This window comes from Mustelus asterias, unplaced genomic scaffold (genome assembly GCF_964213995.1).
Source record: "Mustelus asterias unplaced genomic scaffold, sMusAst1.hap1.1 HAP1_SCAFFOLD_241, whole genome shotgun sequence".
NCBI classification, from domain to species: domain Eukaryota; kingdom Metazoa; phylum Chordata; class Chondrichthyes; order Carcharhiniformes; family Triakidae; genus Mustelus; species Mustelus asterias.
The window spans coordinates 489948-512047 of record NW_027590213.1 but is presented as its reverse complement, the minus strand read 5'-3'; the positions used below and the strand labels follow the sequence as shown (position 1 = coordinate 512047).

The 22100-nt window shown below is 44.9% G+C and overlaps 3 protein-coding genes and 1 long non-coding RNA gene across 4 annotated transcripts in view; 3 read left to right on the top strand and 1 right to left on the bottom strand.

Annotated features, from left to right (window-relative positions):
• The first annotated feature begins 4528 nt into the window (after positions 1 to 4528).
• LOC144485875 (uncharacterized) lies at positions 4529 to 6560 on the top strand. Its single transcript, XR_013496200.1, has 3 exons — positions 4529 to 4572; positions 5914 to 6001; positions 6464 to 6560. It is a non-coding gene; the product is annotated as an uncharacterized LOC144485875 (long non-coding RNA).
• Positions 6561 to 6584: 24 nt separating this feature from the next.
• On the top strand, positions 6585 to 7638 carry LOC144485858 (uncharacterized). The gene is made up of 2 exons (XM_078203933.1): positions 6585 to 6626; positions 6809 to 7638. Exons 1-2 carry the CDS (start codon positions 6585 to 6587, stop codon positions 7586 to 7588), a joined length of 822 nt encoding a protein of 273 aa, XP_078060059.1. The 3' UTR covers positions 7589 to 7638.
• Positions 7639 to 13944: 6306 nt separating this feature from the next.
• Positions 13945 to 18415, bottom strand: LOC144485874 (uncharacterized). Its single transcript, XM_078203951.1, has 2 exons — positions 18305 to 18415; positions 13945 to 15143 (listed from the first exon to the last, which is right to left on the bottom strand). The coding sequence occupies exon 2, from the start codon at positions 15034 to 15036 to the stop codon at positions 14734 to 14736; it is 303 nt and encodes a 100-aa protein (XP_078060077.1). The 5' UTR covers positions 15037 to 15143; positions 18305 to 18415; the 3' UTR covers positions 13945 to 14733.
• Positions 18416 to 18842: 427 nt separating this feature from the next.
• Positions 18843 to 22100, top strand: part of LOC144485857 (uncharacterized) — a 34358-nt gene continuing 31100 nt past the window's right edge. Inside the window, exons 1-4 of the mRNA XM_078203932.1 lie at positions 18843 to 19141; positions 19223 to 19477; positions 19559 to 19637; positions 19722 to 19981. Coding sequence (XP_078060058.1) covers positions 18872 to 19141; positions 19223 to 19477; positions 19559 to 19637; positions 19722 to 19981 — 864 coding nt within the window. The 5' untranslated portion in view covers positions 18843 to 18871. The remainder of the gene's footprint in view (positions 19142 to 19222; positions 19478 to 19558; positions 19638 to 19721; positions 19982 to 22100) is intronic.

Sequence of the window (22100 nt, the reverse complement as noted above, 5' to 3'; positions counted from 1 at the left end):
ATATCTAAGGTCGCTACAGTACAATATTAATCTGTCTGAAGCTCAATCTTCATTCAGAGAGGAGCAGTTTAGCTGGGCCGGAATGGAGGAAGCTGCATACAAGTCCCGGACTTTGATTGGCTGGAGGACCAGCGCCCATCCGGTCCTCCACGGGTTGCCATTGGTCAATCTGCCGCATGTAGACAATGTGGGGGCGGAACCCGAGCCCACGTGGGTTTGGGCGGGGCTTTGACCGCCAGCCGCGCTGAGCTGGTGTCCAATCCGCAGTGTGCTGCTTCTGTAACCAGTGATATTGCTGCCAATGGGACACTGTGTGCTGGGAACGCCCCTCTGAGTCATTGTGACCGCACAATGGAGCCCTGCCTGAATCAGCCAATAGATTCACTCTGCTCCGCGGTGACGTCTCCGGGTTCAGGCGCGCGGACCCGGGAGCCCCGCCCCCACCCATTGTTCCCCCAGTCTGTACATTCCACACATTGTTAGTCCAGTCAGATAGACATATATCTGTCTGGCCGCCTGCATGGAGATTTCCAGCTCTCTGTGTCCAGGACATGGATCTGTCATTCAGCTTGAATCAGCATCTTCAGGAGAATTGGGAGGGTGAATATTAGATACAGCAGAGTGAGAATGGAGGGAGAGTGTGTGGGATAGGGATTCACAGCTTTTGGGGAATGAGAATTGCTACATCCATCAACCATCCTTGAGCCTTCACAATGAATCTCTCTTCTCAGGACACTCTTATCTCTGACTTTGTCTCTACTTGTAGCTGTCTTACAAAGCAGCTGCCTGTCTGCTGATACGAGAGGCCCTGCTGGGCAAGTTTAATGCAGTAAGAAGTTTAACAACACCAGGTTAAAGTCCAACAGGTTTATTTGGTAGCAAAAGCCACACAAGCTTTCGAAGCTCTAAGCCCCTTCTTCAGGTGAGTGGGAATTCTGTTCACAAACAGAGCTTATAAAGACACAGACTCAATTTACATGAATAATGGTTGGAATGCGAATACTTACAACTAATCAAGTCTTTAAGAAACAAAACAATGTGAGTGGAGAAAGCATCAAGACAGGCTAAAAAGATGTGTATTGTCTCCAGACAAGACAGCCAGTGAAACTCTGCAGGTCCACGCAATTGTGGGAGTTACAAATAGTGTGACATGAACCCAATATCCCGGTTGAGGCCGTCCTCGTGTGTGCGGAACTTGGCTATCAGTTTCTGCTCAGCGACTCTGCGCTGTCGTGTGTCACGAAGGCCGCCTTGGAGAACGCTTACCCGAATATCAGAGGCCGAATGCCCGTGACCACTGAAGTGCTCCCCAACAGGAAGAGAACAGTCTTGCCTGGTGATTGTCGAGCGGTGTTCATTCATCCGTTGTCGCAGCGTCTGCATAGTTTCCCCAATGTACCATGCCTCGGGACATCTCGCTGCAAGAAAGGATGTCCCGAGGCATGGTACATTGGGGAAACTATGCAGACACTGCGACAACGGATGAATGAACACCGCTCGACAAAAGGGTCATCCACACTTGAAACGTTGGTCTATTCTCTTTTTAAAATATATATAACACAGCTGCCTCAGCCTTGGCCCACTCTAACACATACAATTGTGCAATGATGACTGGCAGGTCAGACAACTGGTCAGAATATTAAAAATGGCCAAGAATGATGAAAAGAATGATAAGGGAGAAAAATTTTGAGTATGAGAGAAAGCTTGTTCGAAGTATAAAGACCGATAACAAATGGAGCACTGGCCATAGAGCAATAAAGCACAGAAACAGGTCCTTGGCCCAACTGGTCCATGCCGACCCACTGAACCTGTTCCTCAGAATTCTCTCCAGTCATTTATCCAGCACTGATGTCAGGCTCAGCAGCCTGCAATTACCCGGCTTCTCTTTGCTACTCGTCTTAAACAACGGAACAACATGAGCCACGCTTCAATCTTCCAGAACTTTGCCAGTGGAAGAGAAGAAGCAAATATCTCTGCAAGGGCCTCTGCAATTTCTTCCCTAGCCCCCCAAAAGATCCAAGAATACACTTGATCAGGCCCAGGGGATTTATCCACCTTAAAGTGCATTAAGGCTGAAGATATTTCCACCCAAGTAATATGTGTGTGGCCCAATACATAGCCTCTTATTTCTTTAGCACCCATGATATTCTCCTCAGTAAACATGGGGAGAAATATTCATTAAAAATCTCAGCCATCTCCTGTGGCTCCACACACAGACAGCTATGCTGATTTTTAAGAAGATCTATTCTGTCTGTAGCCACACTTCGATTCTTAATATAGCTATAGAGCCTCTTGGGATTTTCTTTAACCTTACCTGTCAGATCTATATCATACCCTCTTTCTGCCCTCCTGATTGCTCTCTGAAGTGTTCTCTTACACTTTTTAATCACATCAAGTGATTCACTTGTCCCTGATTGCCTAAACCCAATGTATGCTTCCTTCTTTTACCTGACCAGAGCCTCAATGTCCCTGGTCAGCCAGGGATCCCTGGCTACATGACCTGAGCAAAGATAACAAGCCTGTACTGTGTTGTCAGCCAGCAGGCTGCTGTGGAAGCTTTCTTCATAACAGAGCAAGAGCGAGCCCTTTCTTTATATTTAATTCAAGATTTTATAAGAGATTAGAGGGCAATTTATTTCGTCCATTACTTCAATTGGACTCGTCTCCATTCCCGGTATTTCTGTACCAGACAGGACCATTTCCCTTTTTTCTGGTGGATAATGAAGTGTGACTGTGATTCTGATTTGATTTATTATTATGTGTATTAGTATACAGTGAAAAGCATTGTTTCTTGCGCGCTATACAAAGCATACCGTTGATAGAGAAGGAAAGGAGAGGGTGCAGAACGTAGTGTTACAGTCATTGTAAGGTGTAGAGAAAGATCAACTTAATGCAATGCAAGACCATTCAATAGTCTGTTGGCCGCAGGGAAGAAACTGTTCTTGAGTCAGTTGGTACTTGACCTCAGACTTGTGTATCTTTTTCCCGACAGAAGAGAGTATGTCTGGGGTGCGTGAGGTCCTTAATTATGCTAGCTGCTTTGCCGAGGCAGAGGGAAGTGTAGACAGAGTCAATGGATGGGAGGCTAGGTTGTGTGATGGATTGGGCTACATTCACGACCTTTTGTAGTTCCTTGTGGTCTTGGGCAGAATGAATCCCTTCCCACACACAGAATAGGTGACAGGCCTCACCCCAGTGTGAACTCGATGGTGTCTCAGCAGGTGGGATGACCAAGTGAATCCCCTCCTACACACAGTGCAGGTAAATGGTTTCTCCCTAGTGTGAACTTGCTGATGTACAATGAGGTTGGATGAATACCTAAACATTTTCCCACAGGATGTGCAGCAGAATAGCTTAACCTCAGCGTGAGCTTGCAAGTGTGACTGGAGGCAGAATGAGTCAGCAAATCCCTTCCCACACATGGAGCAGGTGAATGGTCTCTCTCCTGTGTGACTGTGTCGATGCTTTTCCAGCTGGGATGGGTAATTGAATCCCTTCCCACAGTCCTCACATTTCTGAGGTTTCTCCATGGTATCAGGGTCCTTGTGTCTCTCCAGGTTGGATGATCAGTTGAAATCTCGTCCACACACAGAATACGTGTACAGTTTCTCCTCACTGAATGATGTGATGTTTTTTTCAGACTGTGTAACTGGTTAAAGCTCTTTCCACAGTCAGTTCACTGGAACACTCTCACTCGTGTGTGTGTGTGTGTGTGTGTGTGTGTGTGTGTGAGTGAGAGAGAGAGACAGACTCGGTGCTTTTCCAGTCACACGAATTCTTCAAATCTCTACCCAAGTCAAATCAGAACAAACATTTCTCCTTCCACATTTAAAATCTGATGATATTCAGATCCTGATGAATTGAGCCATTCTGTTTGATCTTGACGTGATGTTTGGTTTGAACTTTTGGCTGTAAATCCTCACTTCCAATATTCTGCAAAAGTTTACAAATTTAATCATCGTCAGTCCAGGATAGAAATTCTGAACAGACAATTCCAGTTTCTCTGGAACATTTTTTCCTCTCTTTTAAATGTCGGTCCCACACACTTTCCCTCCTCCCTGGGCTGGGGTCCCAGTTTAGATGCCGCTCCCACACACTCTCCCTCCTCCCTGGGCTGAGATCCCTGTTCAGATGTCGGTCCCACACACTCTCCCTCCTCCCTGGGCTGAGATCCCTGTTCAGATGCCGGTCCCACACACTCTCTCTCCTCCCTGGGCTGAGATCCCAGTTCAGTGTTTGGATGAGTCTCTCTGTGTCCCCAGCGGTGCATTGAGAATCCGATCGCCTTCATCCCGATACCGCACCGACACTGCGCATGTTTCACTCTCAGCCCGACCCCGCCCCTCATTCAGTCCGATTGGTCGGAGCATCAGCCGCTCACACTCTAACCTCCAGCATCGCCTCCTCCGATTGGTCCGGAATCGGTGTCAATCATTGTGTGTTGGCACATGCGCAGTCGGTAGAGACGGAAGGCAAGAGCTCGAGCGAGAGGTTTTAAAATGCGAGTTTTGCAAAGGGCGAGTGTGGATCCAGAGTCAAAATTAAATCCGTAAACATAAATAGAGCCAGCAGGTAAGTTGGAGAGGCTTCATAAGCCCTCGGCTTCACTAAACCCTCAATAAGCTTTCGGTCCCGCGTTTGCTCGGCGCGGCGATCTTTCTCCAGGAGAGACCCCAGATACCGGCCACCATCTTTATAGAGGCGATCTGCACCAAAGCGCATGCGCTGCTGCCATCTTTATGCGGGGCAATGTGCACTCAAGTGCATGCGCAATCTCCATGCAATCGCAGAATGTACAACATCTGCCTCTTTACCTGCTCATTGCCCAAGGAGAAATACTCCTTTCAGGTGATGCAGCATTTCACTTATACTTCCTCCAACTTGGTGAATTATATTCACTGCTCCCTTTGTGGTCTCCTCTACATTGGGGATATTAAACATACACTGGGTGACTGCTTTGTGGAAACATCTTTCACTCCAGCCCCAAGCTTGACCCCAACCTTCCGGTCACTTACCATTTCAACTCAGCATCTTGCTCTCATGCCCACCCTTGGTCTGCTGCAATGATTCAGTGATACACAATGCAAACTGAATGAAAAACACCTCATCTTCCAACTGGGCAAGTTACAGTCTTCTGGACTCAACATTGCATTCAACATCTTTAGAATGTGAACTTTCCCTTCCATCTTCACTCTCCTTTTTTGTTTTCTGCTATTCAGTTCCTCTTGGCTTATCCCAACACAACTGCCCTGCATGGCCACTGTCCCTTGTTGTTCAGTTTTGCTCCCACTGAGTACTGACCTCTGATCTTCCATTAACACATTCCGTATCTAACCTTTGCCACAGTCAACATTCTTCAATCCCTAATGATTCCATTAACACCCTCTTTTTTCTCAAGCCCCTGACATCATTATCAATCTCTCCTTAACTCTGACCGATCACTAGCTTTCCATTCTGCCCCACCCCTCTTCAAGTTTATCATTTATATCTTTTTTATGTTCTGTAGAAGGGTCACATGGACTCAGACATTAACTTTGTTTCTCTCCACAATTGCTCCCATTCTTGCTGAGTTTATCCAGCATTTTCTGTTTTTATGCATGATCTTTATAGGTGGCAATGAGCCATTCATAAAATGTGCGTTCACTGGGACTTTCAGATCAGCAACAATGGAATTGTAAACCCATGGTCGCTCAGTAGTATGGAATTTAAGTATTGCTGATTGAAAGAGATGTGTTTTTGAAGCTTTTCATCTTGCACTCATCCAGACAGATGCAGAAATACCATTTTTCAAAGCAAACAACAATTGCTGCTGCATGAGGAACATGTATTGACTGGTTCGACAGTCAGTTCTGATTGGTTAGGATGTTGCCATGGAGAATGCACCAGGGAACTATCACTCCTCCCTTTGTTTAGTTTCAGAAAAGGCCCATTGCTTGGACATGTTCCTTCTACATGCAGAGGACAGCTCCCTGTGTTTGACTATATATAGCTTCTCGCAAGTGTAAGTAAAACACTTCACAAGTCCAACTGATAATCTTTACAATTTGGTATTTTTGTGTCTGTCCGGATGAGTATAAGATACAAAAGGTTTTTAGCAATACTCCAGTGCCTTAAAGGACAAAAATATAGCAGCTAGAGGGAGAGGTGAAGGGGGAGGGTTTCAGAGTTTGGGGATGAGAGACTGAAGGCATGGTCTCAAATGGTGGAGCAATTAAATAGTGAATGTACAAGAGGCCAGAATGAGAGCAGCACAGATATCTCAGCGGGTTGCGGGGCTGGAGGATAATATAGAGATAGGGAGGGATGAAGCCCTGGAGAGATTTGAACACAAAGAGGAGAATTTTAAACTAAAGACATGAGTGGGACAGGAATTTGCAACTTTGGGGATCAAGAGATCAAAGTGTTCCATAGGAACTAGTATTTCCTGTTCTTCCGGTGATGACTTTGTAAACTCTTTTTGCAGAGAATTAGAACGGGAGGATTTGCAGACGAGAAACTCAAACCAAGTATCACGTAAAGAGCCGACAGAGTCACTCGATTAATCAGGATTTGAATATCGTCAGTCTTCGAATGTGGAAGGAGAAATGATTGTCTGTTCTGCCCGTGGGAAAAGGTTTGAAATATCAGTGTGACTGGAAAAGCACCGAGACACACACACACCCGAGAGAGAGTGTTCCAGTGAACTGACTGTGGAAAGAGCTTGAACCAGTTACACAGCCTGAAAAAACATCACACAGTTCACAGTGACGAGAAATTGTCCACGTGTTCTGTGTGTGAATGAGGCTTCAACTGATCATCCAACCCGGAGGGACACAAGGACACCAACACCATGGAGAAACCGTGGAAATGTGGGGAGTGTGGGAAAGGATTCAATTCTCCATCCCTGCTGGAAATTCATCAGCGCAGTCACACTGGGGAGAGGCCGTTCATCTGCTCAGAGTGTGGGAAAGGATTCACTCAGTCATCCCAATTGCTAACACACCAGCGGTTTCACACTGGGGAGAGGCCATTCATCTGCTTGGAGTGTGGAAAGGGATTCACTCAGTTATCTGACCTGCGGAGACACCAGCGAGTTCACACTGGAGAGACACAGTTCACCTGCTCTGAGTGTGGGAAAGGATTCATTCAGTCATCCAATCTGCTGAAACACCAGCAAGTTCACATTGGGGAGAGACCATTCACCTGCCCTGTATGTGGGAAAGGATTCACTGGGCCCTCTGATTTGCTAAGTCACCAGCGAATTCACACTGAGGAAAAGCTGTTCAGCTGCACTTCCTGTGGAAAGAGATTCAGGTCTTCAGCCCAGCTCAGTGTACACCAGCGAGTTCACACTGGGGAGAAGCCATTCATCTGCTCTGAGTGTGGGAATAAATTTGCTCAGTTATCTCACCTGCAGACACACCAGCGAACACACACTGGAGAGAGACCATTCACCTGCTCTGAGTGTGGGAACAAATTCACTTCTTCATCGCACCTGAGGAGACACCAGCATGTTCACACAAGGGAGAGGCCATTCACCTGCTCCGAGTGTGGGAAGGGATTCACTCAGTCTGGCAGCCTGCTGAGGCACCAACGAGTTCACAATTAACTGCAGGGATTGGATTCTGCTGTTAGTGCAGTTCAATACTGACAGTTCATAAGACCATAAGACATAGGAGCAGAATTAGGCCACTCGGCCCATCGAGTCTGCTCCGCCATTCAATCATGGCTGATTTTTTTTCTCATCCCATTCTCCTGCCTTTTCCCCATAACCCCTGATCCCTGATCTATCTCTGTCTTAAAGACACTCAATGACTGGCCTCCACAGCCGTCTGTGGCAAAGAGTTCCACAGATTCACCATTTCCTGGCTGAAGAAATTCCTCCTCATCTCTGTTTTAAAGGATTGTCCCTTTAGCCTGAGGTTGTGCCCTCTGGTTCTAGTTTTATCTGGTTTGGATTTTGTTTCGTTGATGTTAATAATCCCTGTAACTGGGCTGAAGTTTAAAATTCTAGATCTAGAGCTGATTGTGTTCTCAGGGCTGCAGCTTCCCTTTAAGAACCGCTGCCTCTGATCTTTCCCCATAACTCAGCAACTCTCATCAGAAATTAGTTTACAACAAGATTCTGAACTTTTACTTCAATCCTAAATTGATCTTTGGTACAAACTCTACAATTCAGTGCCTGAGAGGTTCTCCTGATGAACATTTCCAATTAGAAAGTGCTGATTAATCCTTGCTGAGAATTCTTACTGACCTGCACATTACACACAGTGACACCTCCATTATCCACCAGAAAGAAGGGGAATGAGAATTGATGGAGAATCGTGAGTTCCCAAATCTTACCCCTCCTGTGGGTACAGAATTTCGATTTTCAAGTTTGCTTATGACACCACCATAGTGGGTCGGATCTCAAACACTGACGGGACAGAGTACAGGAATGAGATAGAGAATCTGGTAAACTGGTGCGGCAACAATAATCTCTCCCTCAATGTGTGGAATGGACTGCCTGCAGTGATAGTGGAGTCAGCCACTTTCGGAACATTTAAGCGGTTGTTGGATAGGCACATGGAGCACACCAGGATGATAGGGAGTGGGAAAGCTTGATCTTGGTTTCAGATAAAGCTCGGCACAACATTGAGGTCTGAAGGGCCTGTTCTGTGCTATACTGTTCTATGTTCTATGTTCTAATGTCAACAAAACGAAGGAGATTGTCATCGACTTCAGGAAGCGTAAAGGAGAACATGCCCCTGTCTACATCGTAAGAAGTTTAACAACACCAGGTTAAAGTCCAACAGGTTTATTTGGTAGCAAAAGCCACACAAGCTTTCGAGGCTCTGAGCCCCTTCTTCAGGTGAGTGGGAATTCTGTTCACAAACAGAACTTATAAAGACACAGACTCAATTTACATGAATAATGGTTGGAATGCGAATACTTACAACTAATCCAGTCTTTAAGAAACAAAACAATGGGAGTGGAGAGAGCATCAAGACAGGCTAAAAAGATGTGTATTGTCTCCAGACAAGACAGCCAGTGAAACTCTGCAGGTCACCAGGCAAGACTGTTCTCTTCCTGTTGGGGAGCACTTCAGCAGTCACGGGCATTCGGCCTCTGATATTCGGGTAAGCGTTCTCCAAGGCGGCCTTCGCAACACACGACAGCGCAGAGTCGCTGAGCAGAAACTGATAGCCAAGTTCCGCACACACAAGGACGGCCTCAACCGGGATATTGGGTTTATGTCACACTATTTGTAACTCCCACAGTTGCGTGGACCTGCAGAGTTTCACTGGCTGTCTTGTCTGGAGACAATACACATCTTTTTAGCCTGTCTTGATGCTCTCTCCACTCCCATTGTTTTGTTTCTTAAAGACTGGATTAGTTGTAAGTATTCGCATTCCAACCATTATTCATGTAAATTGAGTCTGTGTCTTTATAAGTTCTGTTTGTGAACAGAATTCCCACTCACCTGAAGAAGGGGCTCAGAGCCTCGAAAGCTTGTGTGGCTTTTGCTACCAAATAAACCTGTTGGACTTTAACCTGGTGTTGTTAAACTTCTTACTGTGTTTACCCCAGTCCAACGCCGGCATCTCCACATCCTGTCTACATCAACAGAGACGAAGTAGTAAGGGTCGAGTGCTTCAAATTTTTAGGTATCCAGATCACCAACAACCTGTCCTGGTCCCCTCACACCGACACTATAGTTAAGAAAGCCCACCAGTGCCTCTACTTTCTCAGAAGACGAAGGAAATTTGGCATGTCAACTACGACTCTCACCAACTTTTACGGATGCACCAAAGAAAGCATTCTTTCTGGTTGTATCACAGCTTGGTATGGCTCCTGCTCTGCCCAAGACGCAAGAAACTACAAAAGGTCGTGAATGTAGCCCAATCCATCACGCAAACCAGCCTCCCATCCATTGACTCTGTCTACACTTCCCGCTGCCTGGGCAAAGCAGCCAGCATAAATAAGGACACCATGCACTCCAGACATACTTTCTTCCACCTTCTTTCCTCGGGGAAAAAGATACAAAAGTTTGAGGTCACACATAACTGACTCAAGAACAGCTTCTTCCCTGCTGCCATCAGACTTTTGAATGCACCTACCTCACATTAAGTTGATCCTTCTCTGCACCCTAGCTATGACTGGCCGTGATTGTAACACTACATTCTGCACTCTCGTTTCCTTCTTTATGAACAGTATGCTTGTCTGTATAGCGCACAAGAAACAATACTTTTCACTGTATACTAATACATGTGACAATAAATCAAATCAAATCAAAAAAGTATTCCCCTCAGCTCGGGAGTGCACACAAGTTCCACTCCAAGTACTAGGCTGTAAAAAAAAATCTCTGTCCGATAACCCTATAAAATCTGAAGAAATTTCTGGATTATTATAGAAGTAGCTCACTGTGTTATGAAGAAAGCTTCCACAGCAGGTTACTGGCTGACAAACACAGGACAGACCTGTTAACTCTGTTTGCAGCACAGGCCTTCAATCTCATGACCCTCATGTAATCTAACTGTCTGCGTGAAGGTTAAAACAGGCTCTCGAGAGTGAAGAAATTTTGAAGTGATCCGTACTGACTTCAGCCCAATACCCACACTCTGGCTCACAACAGTTAACCATTCAGAGGAGACTGCAGCCACCAGCTACAGAGACCAGCACTCACTCTGTATCATCCTGTTTGTCCTCTGGGACTGGTAAACCATTCTCACCTGTCAGTTTGTGGGTTTTTCCTGTTTATTTAGCTTCTGCATCACACTTAAACTGTTGTTCCTCAATGAAATACTTTAAGTCACTTCTGAGCTCAACACCCTTTTTGGGTAATCTGTGATTTGTGAAGCTAAATCTTACAAGTGGTGTTCGGAGTGGGATCAGTTTTCGTTAAACATGAATGGAGAAGTTCCTAAGTGAAGCCAGGACTATACAATGGCACTGCCTCATTACAGGGAATGACTGATAGATAGTCTAACAGAGAAAACAGACCGGGGGTGAGAGATATCCTGTGGATTGGAGAAGAGGGTGACACGGATTACGAGTATATCCTCAATAAGATTTCTAAACCGGTTCAGAAAGGACAAATTGATGAGGTCCAGAATCAGTTAGAAAATATCCACAAGGTGGATGCAAGTGAACAGAGACCTGGAGAATCTTTAAAGTTCGTGCATGAACTTATGTTTGAACCAGATGTATTTACAGCATGTCAATAATTTAGAATTGTGAAAGATGATCTGCAGGTGGGGAGGATGAATCTAAGTCAACAGTTATCACACTTACTGGAAAAGTTTTGACATTTACTCTCGATGGCAGCTTATGGATTTGTGTGGCTGATTCTGATCATTCGAGTAGCTTCAGTCTGTTATCCAGGGAATGTCATTCAGAAATTAGGAAAGCAAGCTTGGAAACAGCTTAAAATGGTGAGGTTAGTCTGAAATCAGTTGAGATGTCAATAAAGATAATCCCTCTCTTGGTGGGGACATCTTTAAGAAATCACCAATAACCTTATATAAATCTTTGGAAATGTATTGACTATTATGGGGGTCTCTCTCTCACTCCTTTTCTTATCAGGAAAGCTTTCTGGGTTGATAAACACAGGACAGTGTGGACCTGTTGTCTCTGCCAAAGACACTTCTGTAGCACAGAACCTGAAACAAGACAAACTTGATCGGCTTGGGGGGTTGTCATGACCCACGTGGAAACCAACTGTCTGAGTAACGATTAAGCCGGATGTCCGAGCAAGCAATGAGCCACAAAATGACTTCATGAATATTCGATGGGAATAGGAGGGATTACCTTGATTATCTGTGCTTGACTAATGGACAATTGAATAAGTGATTGATGTAAGACCCCAAAAATAAGGTTTATAAATGGGCCTTTGAGAGGGTAAATCACATCAGACAGCAAAGAACTTCTCAAAGTGATCCATCCATCCACATTTGTCCCTCTTCATTGGAGGTGTGAGAAACAGGTTTATAGATGTGGCCTAATGTACAATGAATGATGACACTTTAAAATGGAAATTCCACACAAGTTGCTGAAATCGAGTGTCTGTTGCCATGGCTACTGAGTAGGTTTGTGAATGTGCCAAAGACTCACAAGCAGAGCGATCAGTCTAAATCACTTCTGAAAGTTACTGTTGGATCTCCACCAGTCATTCAGACAATGTGTTCCAGATCGTCATAATTCACTGAGTAAAATAATCTCTCATCTCCATCCTGGATATTTTGCTAATTATTTTAAATCCGGGTTCTGTGGTTACCAACCATCCCCACAATGGAAACAATTTCTCCCGATGGAGATGGAAAATGTTTTTTTTAAATCCACACCTCTATTAAATCATTCCTTAACCTTCTCAGCTTGAATAAGAACAATCCCAGCTGCTGCAGTCTCTCCACAGAACTAAAACCTCTCATCCCTGATACTATTCTGGGAAATTTTCCCTGCCCCCTCTCCAAGACCTTGACATCTTTCCCAAAGTGCGGTGCTCAGCATTGAACACAATATTTCAGCTGGGGATTAATCAGTGATTTATAAAGATTTACTATAATTGTCTTGCTTTTGTGCTCCATGTCTCCATTAATAAACGGAGGACCTATTAGTTTTATAGTTAAACAGCTTGATCAACTTGTCCTGTCACAGTAAAGCATTTGTGTACATCCATTCCCAAGTCACTGCATTCCTGCACTCTGTTTAAAATTGTCCCATTTAGGTTATTCTGCCTCTCCTCATCCTTCCTTCCAAAATCTATCATTCACTGTGAATCACTCTGGGATGCTCTGAGGGGGTGAATGTTTCTGAATGAACACAAGAACTTTCTTTCTCTTTTACAGCTGATTTTGATTTTGTAGATTTTGCTCCAAAGGTTAAATAGGGATTGATGTTCAAAGTTAATTACGTGACTGATCAGGAACAACTTAAGCTGGGAGTGAGTGAATTGAAATTTAAGTTAGTTTATTTGGTTGGCCAAAAACATTTGAATCAGTGAATTGAGAGGAAAGATCCCAGACAGCGGTTCTTCAAGGTCCACTGCAGGCCTGACAGCTCGATCAGCTCTCAGCTCAGGAGAGCTCAACAACTCCACATACTGTCCACAGGGGAGTTCTCCTGCTGCAGCGGGATCAACATTCCTGTCTTAAATAACACCACCATGGGTTAATCGGTCTGACTGCTGTTCGTGGAATCTTACTGTGTACAAACTGACTTGAGAAACAGTAACAACGTGTATAAGGTGTTGGTGAGGCCACACCTGGAGTACTATGTACAGTTTTGGTCTCCTTATTTGAGAAAGGATATCCTGACACTGGAGGGGGTGCAGAGGAAATTCATGAGGTTGATTCTGGAATTGAGAGGGTTGGCTTATGGGGAAAGACTAAGTAGACTAGGACTATACTCATTGGAATTCAGAAGAATGAGGGGAGATCTTATAGAAACATATAAGATTATGAATGGAATGGATAAGATAGAAATAAGGAGGTTGTTTCCATTGGCAGGTGAAACTAGAACTAGGGGTCATGGCCTCAAAATAACTGAAGCAGTTGAGGCTACCTCATTGAATGATTTTAAGGCCAGATAGATAAGTTTGAACAGTAAATGAATTAAGGGTTATGGTCAGTGGGCGGGTAAGTGGAGCGGAGTCCACAAAAAGATCAATGATCTTATTGAATGGCGGAGCAGGCTCGAGGGGCCAGATGGCCTACACCTGCTCCTAGTTCTTATGTCTTTATAGAACATGTTTAATGTAACAAAACATTCCACTATGCTTCAGAGGAGTTTGAGAAAGAAAGAACTGACACGGAGTCACATGGGACAATATTCGGATAAATGGACAAAACCTTGATTGGAGAGGCAGATTTTAACAATCACCCTTAACCAGGAGAGAGTGTTGGAGAGGGCAGCGAGCTTGAGGGAGCCTTTGAAAAGGAACTAACTTGTGTTTGTGATGTTAAACGATTCAGACATTGGTATTTTACACAAAGCTGATTTATTTGACTTTTATCTAGAATATTAACATCTATAAGTAGGCTGGAGTTTATTAACATCAGCAGAAATAGACCCTGATCAGCAATGTTCATTCCTGACTTGATTAACCACAAAATCTAATCATTGTAGTTACTCATGAATTCGCTGGTGGGTCAGCAGGACAGATGACTGAGTGAATCCCTTCCCACACTCGGAGCAGATGAACCACCTCTCGCCAGAGTGAATTCGCTGGTGTCTCAGCAAGTGCGATGAGGTAGTGAATCCCTTTCCACACTTGGAGCATGTGAACGGTCTCTCCCCAGTGTGAACAAGCTGATGTGTCAGGAGGTCAGATGATCGAGTGAATCCCTTCCCACATTGGGAACAGGTAAACGGTTTCTCTTCAGTGTGGCCTCGCTGGTGTGTCAGCAGGTTGGATAACTGAGTGAATCCCTTCCCACAGTCAGAGCAGGTGAACGGCCTCTCCCCAGTGTGAACCCGCTGGTGTACAGTGAGATGAGATGAATGTCTGAACCCAGTCCCACAGTGAGAGCACTTGAATGTTTCTCATCAGTGTGAACACATTGATGGGACAACAGTTCCCTGGAACTTTTAAAACATTTCCCGCAGTCTGAACATTTAAAAGGTTTCTGGTCAGTGTGAACTTGCTGGTGAGCCAGCAGATGAGACAAATGAGGGAATTTCTTTCCACATCTGGAGCAGGTAAATGGTTTCTCCCCTGAGTGAACTCGCTGGTGTGTCCGTAAGTTGGATGACTGAGTGAATTTCTTCCCACACTCAACAGGTGAATGGTCTCTCCCCAGTGTGAACTCGCTGGTGTATCATTAGCTGGGATAAGTGACTGAATCCTTTCCCACACTCAGAGCAGCTGATTGGTCTTTCCCCAGTGTGAGCACACTGGTGAGTTTCCAGCTCAGCTGAGGAGCTGAATACTGCTGCACATTCCTCACATTTCCAAGTCATCCCCCCGCTGTGACTGCATTCGTGCTTTGACAGATCAGATGATTGGTTGAAGCCTCGTCCACACACAGAACACGTGTATGGTTTCTCCCCACTGTGACGAATGCTTTCTCCTTCCATGTTCAAAGTCCAGTGATATTCAGGCTATGATATTAAGGGTGACTCCGTCAGATCCTGATGTGATGTTTTGTTTGAGACCAGACCGCAAATCCTCCCCTTCTAAAACCCTGTGAAATTGATTTAAAACAGAAAAAAGGGAGTGAGAGAGAACCCACAACAACACAAAGGCAGGTTGTCAAATTGAGCTGAATGAATCTGGTAATTTCTGGGGCCAGCAGGAGGAAATAGTCACCATGAAGCTGCTGGATTGTCATAAAAACCCGTTGCTTCTCCATGTGGACATGGAGAGAATGTGCAAATTCCACATAAAGTCAAATAGAAATATTCAGAATGTCACAAAGACGAGTGAACTGTCCAATTAATCCCATTCATCATAACTCTGCCAATTTACCTTCTGCAAGTATTTATCCCATTCCCTTTGAAAGTTACTATTAAACCTGCTTCTAGCACCTGTCAGTTTGTGCATTCCAGATCACATCAAATCATTGTGTAAAACAATCTCCTTATCATGCCCTAAAGTTAGGCTGTCAATTATGTTAAATCTCTTTGTCCTCTGCTTACAGACCCTCCTGCTCCTGGGAAATAGATTCTCTCCATTGACAGATCCTCCTGCTCCTGGGAAACCGTTCCCCTCCATTGACACTATCATAAATCATTTGTCATTTTAAACATCTCTATTAAATCTCCCCATCATATTCCCTGATCTAAAAACCCACGTTTTTCCTGAACTGAAGAATCATATGGGCTCAAAATGTTAACTGTTTCTCTCTGAACAGATGCCGCCGGACCTGCCGAGGTTTTCTGCTTTTCTCCCTGATTTTCCTTCTATAATCAATCAGAAACCCTTCATGATTTTGAACATCTCGATTAAATAGGAACACACAGAGCCTGCGAAAGATACAGAGGAAGAGAGAGACGGAAAGACTGAGAGAAAAATTGAGAGAGATTTTAAAACCAGAAAGATGAGGTTGTCAAAGATAAAAGCTGAGAAACAGAGGAAACAAGCAACACAGAATGATATAAAATATAAAGGAGCAGGCTATCAGTTCCCGGCTATGGGGATCAGAGCGAACTCTGACTGATCCACAAACACAGCCGGTTATATCTGGGAATGGAAACTCTGAACAGAAATAATAGGCTCATTTGTAAATGTCACCGCAATGTGATCTGTGTGACTCTGCCCCGACTCTGTGGACAGATATAGGCCACATTGACAGATGTTCTCACGAGATTGTGGTCCCTGGATTTATTTTCTGCTCAGAAGTGAGATGTGAGGTTTGGAACCGGCAGCAGAGAAACAGGAAGTTGTGATACCTGAGAATGAAACAGCCGGCGTCAGTTTGATGTTATCACCGTGAACAGTCTTCCTGTCTGTGAGGGTGAACTCACTCTGACAGCATCAAGAACAACCACACAGATTGCTACCGGTCTCAGCATTACATTCACCTCCATTCCCATGTTAAACAATAAATATGCATTCTCTCTACTTTCTGACAGCCAATCTTCTATTGGAAGTAGTGCAGGGGGTAATATGTTACCCCCTGCACTACTAGCTTTTGTTTTCCATGATAACCTTTGATGTGGCACCTTATCACATGTTTTCTGGAATTCAATTCAGCAGATCCACAGGTTCCCTTCTATCCACACGTTACTTCTTCAAAGAACTCCAATTGGTTAAACACAATTTCCCTTTCATTAAACCATGCTAACTCTTCCTGATTACCTTGAGTTTTTCCAAAGTGGCCAGCTATAACCTCTTTAATGATTGATTCTAACATCTTCCCCACAACAGATGTCTATCGAACTGGCCTAAATTTCCTGTCTTATGCCACCATCCGTTCTTGAATTAGAGGGCTTATATTTGCTACCTCTCCAGTCTGATGGAACCTCTCCAGAATCTCGGGAACTTTGGAAAATTAACACCAACAAATCTACTGTCACTATCTCATTAACCACCTTCTGAAGATGCTAGGATGAATTCCATCGTGACCCAGAGACTTGTCAGCCGCAGCTCCATCAGTTTGCTCAGTACAGCTTCCCACGTCATTTGTAATTTCTCCTAGTTCCTCTCTCCCTTCCACCTCCTGATTTACAGCTAGGACTGGCTGGTTTTGTATTTTCTATAGTGAAGACAGAAGCAAAGATTTGTTTATTTCATTGGCCATTTATTATCTACTATTACTCCCCATTCTCATTTTCTTGAGAGCCAACACTCACCTTATTCCTCTTTTCCTTTTTGAATACCTCTAGAAACTCTTGCTCTTCATTTTTACATGAACAGCTAACTTCCTCTCATATTCTAATGTTTTTCTTCCAATTAACCTTTTAGTCATTCTCTACTGTTCTTTATATTCCAGCCAATCATCTGACCTGCCACTCACCTCTGTGTAGCTATATGCTTTTCCCTTAAGTTTGATGCTTTGAGGAAGAAGGAGACAGGGAGATGGAGAGCCCTTCAAAAGGAACTATTTAAAAATAATAATAATTTGTGGGGTGTGGGCATTACTGGCAAGGCCAGCATTTTTTGCCCAATTTTTGAGATTCCCGTCTGAGCTGTAAACCTTTGGATTAAATCCCACCGTCAACAAATTATTTCCCAGCTGAATGTGAAACTTGATTCACTCAGTCATCCCATTTACCGATAGAACAGCACAATTACACCAGAGGAAGACCACTCAAACACTTAACGTTCGCAAAGGGATTTCCTCAGTGGTTAACACTCTATAACTTTAAAAGCTCAAAGCATTTTAACTACCCCTCTTAGTGGTGAGGGGTAGTTTAACTGTTCTGTCTATGAAGGCACAAATCACTTGTTCACCCCAGCGAGTTCACATCTAAATGCAGGTGATTGTTATGTTGTCAATCACACCCAGGACAGAAATGTGCTGGAAGGCCTATGCTGCTTAGTTGCCAAATGAATTGAAGTAACACATTTGAACCTTGGCGCAATGGTACCAATCATAATCAGATCGCAAATCGTATTTTCTATTGAACAATATGGGTTTGAATGGTGAGGTGATTACCCAACATTCTCTGCGGGTGAGACTGTGTCCTATCCACATTACTGCAATTATTGCGCAAGCGCAGTACCTGGCTGTGACTGGAGCGTGCGCAGTGTCTGACTCTGACCGGAGCATGCACAGGCCGGGCTGTGACTGGAGCTGCGAGGAGTCGGAAAGAAACAATGGAGTGAGGTTCAGTAATGGAGCCGCTGGGTGACCGGGGAGGGATAGAAGCAGCGGAGTGGGCTGGGAGGCTTCATAAATACCTGTGGACGCCTCAATCCAGATAACATGTTCCCGGTACCGTTTCAATCAGCACCGAATAGAGTCGGATCTGAGCGGCTCCAGGCCCGGGTTAGCGGCCGCCATCTTTACAGGAACAATGTGCAGCAGGGCGCATGCGCTGTGAGCCTGGACCAGTTACCAACTCTCCCGGATTGGACTGGAGTCTCCGGGAATTTTTTATTTGTCCATGGGAATTGCTGACTAGGCCAGCATTTATTGTCCATCCCTAATTGTGCTTGAACTGAGTGGTTTGCTTGGCCATCTCAGGACATTTTAAGAGTCAACCACATTGCTCTTGATATATAGTTAGACCAGACTGGGTAAGGATGGCAGATATTTTTCCTAATTCATTCACACTGTTGGTGTCCCTGGCTGGGCCAGCATTCATCACCCATTCCTATTAGCCCTTGAACTGAGTTTCAGAGGACATTTTAAGAGTCAACCACATTGTAGATATTTTACAGGGTGTTAGAAGTGGAGAGTTTGCCGTTGGGAAGCTGACGGAGTGGCTCAATTTATCGTAACTTTGATATCATCAGATTTGGAACATGGAAGGAAAAAGCCCATTTCACAGTGGGGAGAATCCGTACACGTGTTGTGTGTGTGGACACGGCTTCAGACAATCATCTGACCTGTGGAGACACAATTGCAGTCACACTGAGGAGAAACTGTGGAAATGTGGGGACTGTGGGAAGGGATTCATTTCCCCATCCAAGCTGGAAATGCATTGGCGCAGTCACACTGGGGAGAGGCCATTCACCTGCCCCACATGTGGGAAGGGATTCACTCAGTCATCCTCTCTGTTCACACACCAGCGAGTTCACTCCAGCGAGAGGCCATTCACCTGCTCCGAGTGTGGGAAGGGATTTACTATTTCAGCCCACCTGCTGAGTCACCAGCGAGTTCACACTGAGGAGAGACCTTTCAAATGTCCAGACTGTGGAAAGTGCTATAAAAGTTCTGGGGAACTGATGCGCCATCAACGTGTTCACACTGAGGAGAGGCCATTCCGGTGCTCTCACTGTGGGACTGGGTTCAGACGATCGTCTGACCTCACTGTTCACCAGCGAGTTCACTCTGGGGAGAGGCCATTCACCTGCTCCGAGTGTGGGAAGGGATTCATTCAGTCATCTGACCTGCTGAAACACCAGCGAGTTCACACTGGGGAGAGGCCATTTATCTGCTCTGAGTGTGGGAAGGGATTCACTACCTCATCGATCCTGCTGACACACCAGCGAGTTCACACAGACAAGAAACCTTTTAAATGTCCAAACTGTGAGAAATGCTACAAAACCTCTGAGAAACTGACTTCCCATCAGCTTTTTCACACTGATGAGAGACCTTTCAGATGCTCTCACTGTGAGGCTGGGTTCAGACGATCAATTCAACTAACTGCACACCAGCGAGTTCACACTGACGAGAGACCTTTTAAATGCTCAGATTGTGGGAAGTGCTTTAAAAGATCTGGGGAACTGACACGACATCAACGTGTTCACACTGAGGAGAGACCGTTCAGGTGCTCTCACTGTGGGACTGGGTTTGTGCGATCATCTCAACTCTCTGTACACCAGCGAATTCACACTGGGGAGAGACCATTCACCTGCTCTGAGTGTGGGAAGGGATGTACGACTACATCCCACCTGCTCAGACACCAGAGAGTTCACAAGTAACTACAGTGATTAAATTTTGCTGTTACTCACATTCAGGACTGAACCATCTTCATAATGTTCTGTTTATGCTGTTAATAAACGCCAGCCACTTGTCGAGGCTAATATTCCGGTTAAAAAGTCAATTAAATCAGCTTTGTGTTACAAACACAGACTGTGTTGAATCTTTTTAATTTCTCTGAACATAATTCAGTTCTTATTGAATTGCTCTCCCTCCCCCCTGTCTCCTCCATCCTCACCTCCAACAACAAGTGTGAGGAGCTCATGGAGCTTCTCTGTCACTAAGATGGAGACAATCTGATCAGCTGCCTCTGCTGCTTCCCTCCCTTCCACTAGCTCACCGGCCAAACTGTCTGTAAATTTCATCCTTTCCCGAGCCCTGAACCCATCCCTTTCTCTAGTTTCTCTGTCATTTCCCCTCATGTCCTCTCAGGGTTCATCTCATCCATGAGACTCACCTCTTGCTCCATCGACCTTATTCGCACTAAATCATCCACTAAACTACTGATCTCCAACTTCCCTTTGGTCATTGACTATATTAAGTTTTCACTCTTCAGGTACTGATTCTCTGTCCTTCTGCTTCTCAGAAAACAAACTCTTGACCCCACCATCCTTACAATCTATTCCCCCATCTCCAGCCTCCCTTTCCCCTCCAAATTCCCTGAACGTGCTGTCACCTCCAAAATCCCTGTCCACCCTTCCCAGAATGCCTTGTTTGAATCCCTCCACAACACTAAAACACGAGAGACAAACAGAATCCTACCTGGAGAGAAAGACAGACAATCAGAGAGCTGAGGTCCAGTACGGATACGATCATAAAACCAGGAGACAAGGATAGCAACACCGTCATTCTGGACAGACAACAATACTTGTTGGAAGCAGACAGACAATTAACGTGGATCACTACACCAAGCCCCCTTGACCCATATACCAGAGACAGGAAGGAGAATTGGAGACAGGCTGGAAGAACTCAGTCACATTAACCAAAAACAGATGGAACATCTGGGAGGATAACAGCCAAAACCAGGGAATTCCAGCTGCTCTCAAAAATACACAAACACCCAAACAACATGGACAGAACCAGGAGAAACACCCCCAGACAGACCCATCCACTTAGACTGTGGGAGCCTGGTAGTGGATAGATCAGAATACTTTCCAGATGGTATGAAGTTCAATACAGTGGATATCCAAAGAGACTTGGGGGGTTCAGGTCACCCATCTTTAAAATGCCACAAACAGGTTGAGAAAATAATCAAGAAGGCTAATGGAAAGCTGGTCTTTATATTGAGAGAACTGGAGGACAGAAGTTATTCTGCAGCTATACAAAACACTGGTTGGACCCTATTTGGAGCACGTGAGCAGATCTGTGCGCCACACCTCAGGGAGGATATTTTGGTCTTGGAGGGAGTGCAGCGCAGGTTTGCAGGAATGATACCTGGGCTTCAGGGGTTTAATTATGAGGAGAGATTATACAAATTGGACCTGTTTTCTCGAGAATTTAGAAGGTTAAGGGGTGATCTGATCAAAGTCTTCAAGGTATAAACACGAAAAGACAGGGTAGATGAAGATAGATTATTTCCACTGGTTGGAGATTCTCGAGCCAGGAGGCAGTCTAAAAATTAGGGCCATACTGTTCAGGAGGGATGTTAGGAAGCACTTCCACACAGAAAGGGTGGTAGAGGTTTGGAACTCTCTTCCATAAAAGGCCGTTGATGCTCGGTCAGTTGCTATCTTTAAATCTTGAGATAGATACATTGTTTGTTAAGCAAAGGTATTCAGGGATATGGGTGAAAGGCAAGTATACGGAGTTAGGCCACTGAACAGCCACGATCTCATTGAATGGCGGAATGAGCTCGAGGGCTGAATGGCCGTCTTCTGTTCCCATGTTTGTTTGTAGGGAGTTTCGACCCACACCAAGGTAGAAATGGAAGAATTTATAAAAGCCTTGCTCCCTCTGTTAAACTTAAAGCCACATCAGATGAAGATGAAGCCGATTTGTCAGACACTGCGTGATTAAACTAACACAAGGAAACAACAGGCAGCAGTTAGCAAAGGGTTCTTCAAACCAAAACAGAGAGAGACAGACACCCCACACTAACACACACCAACA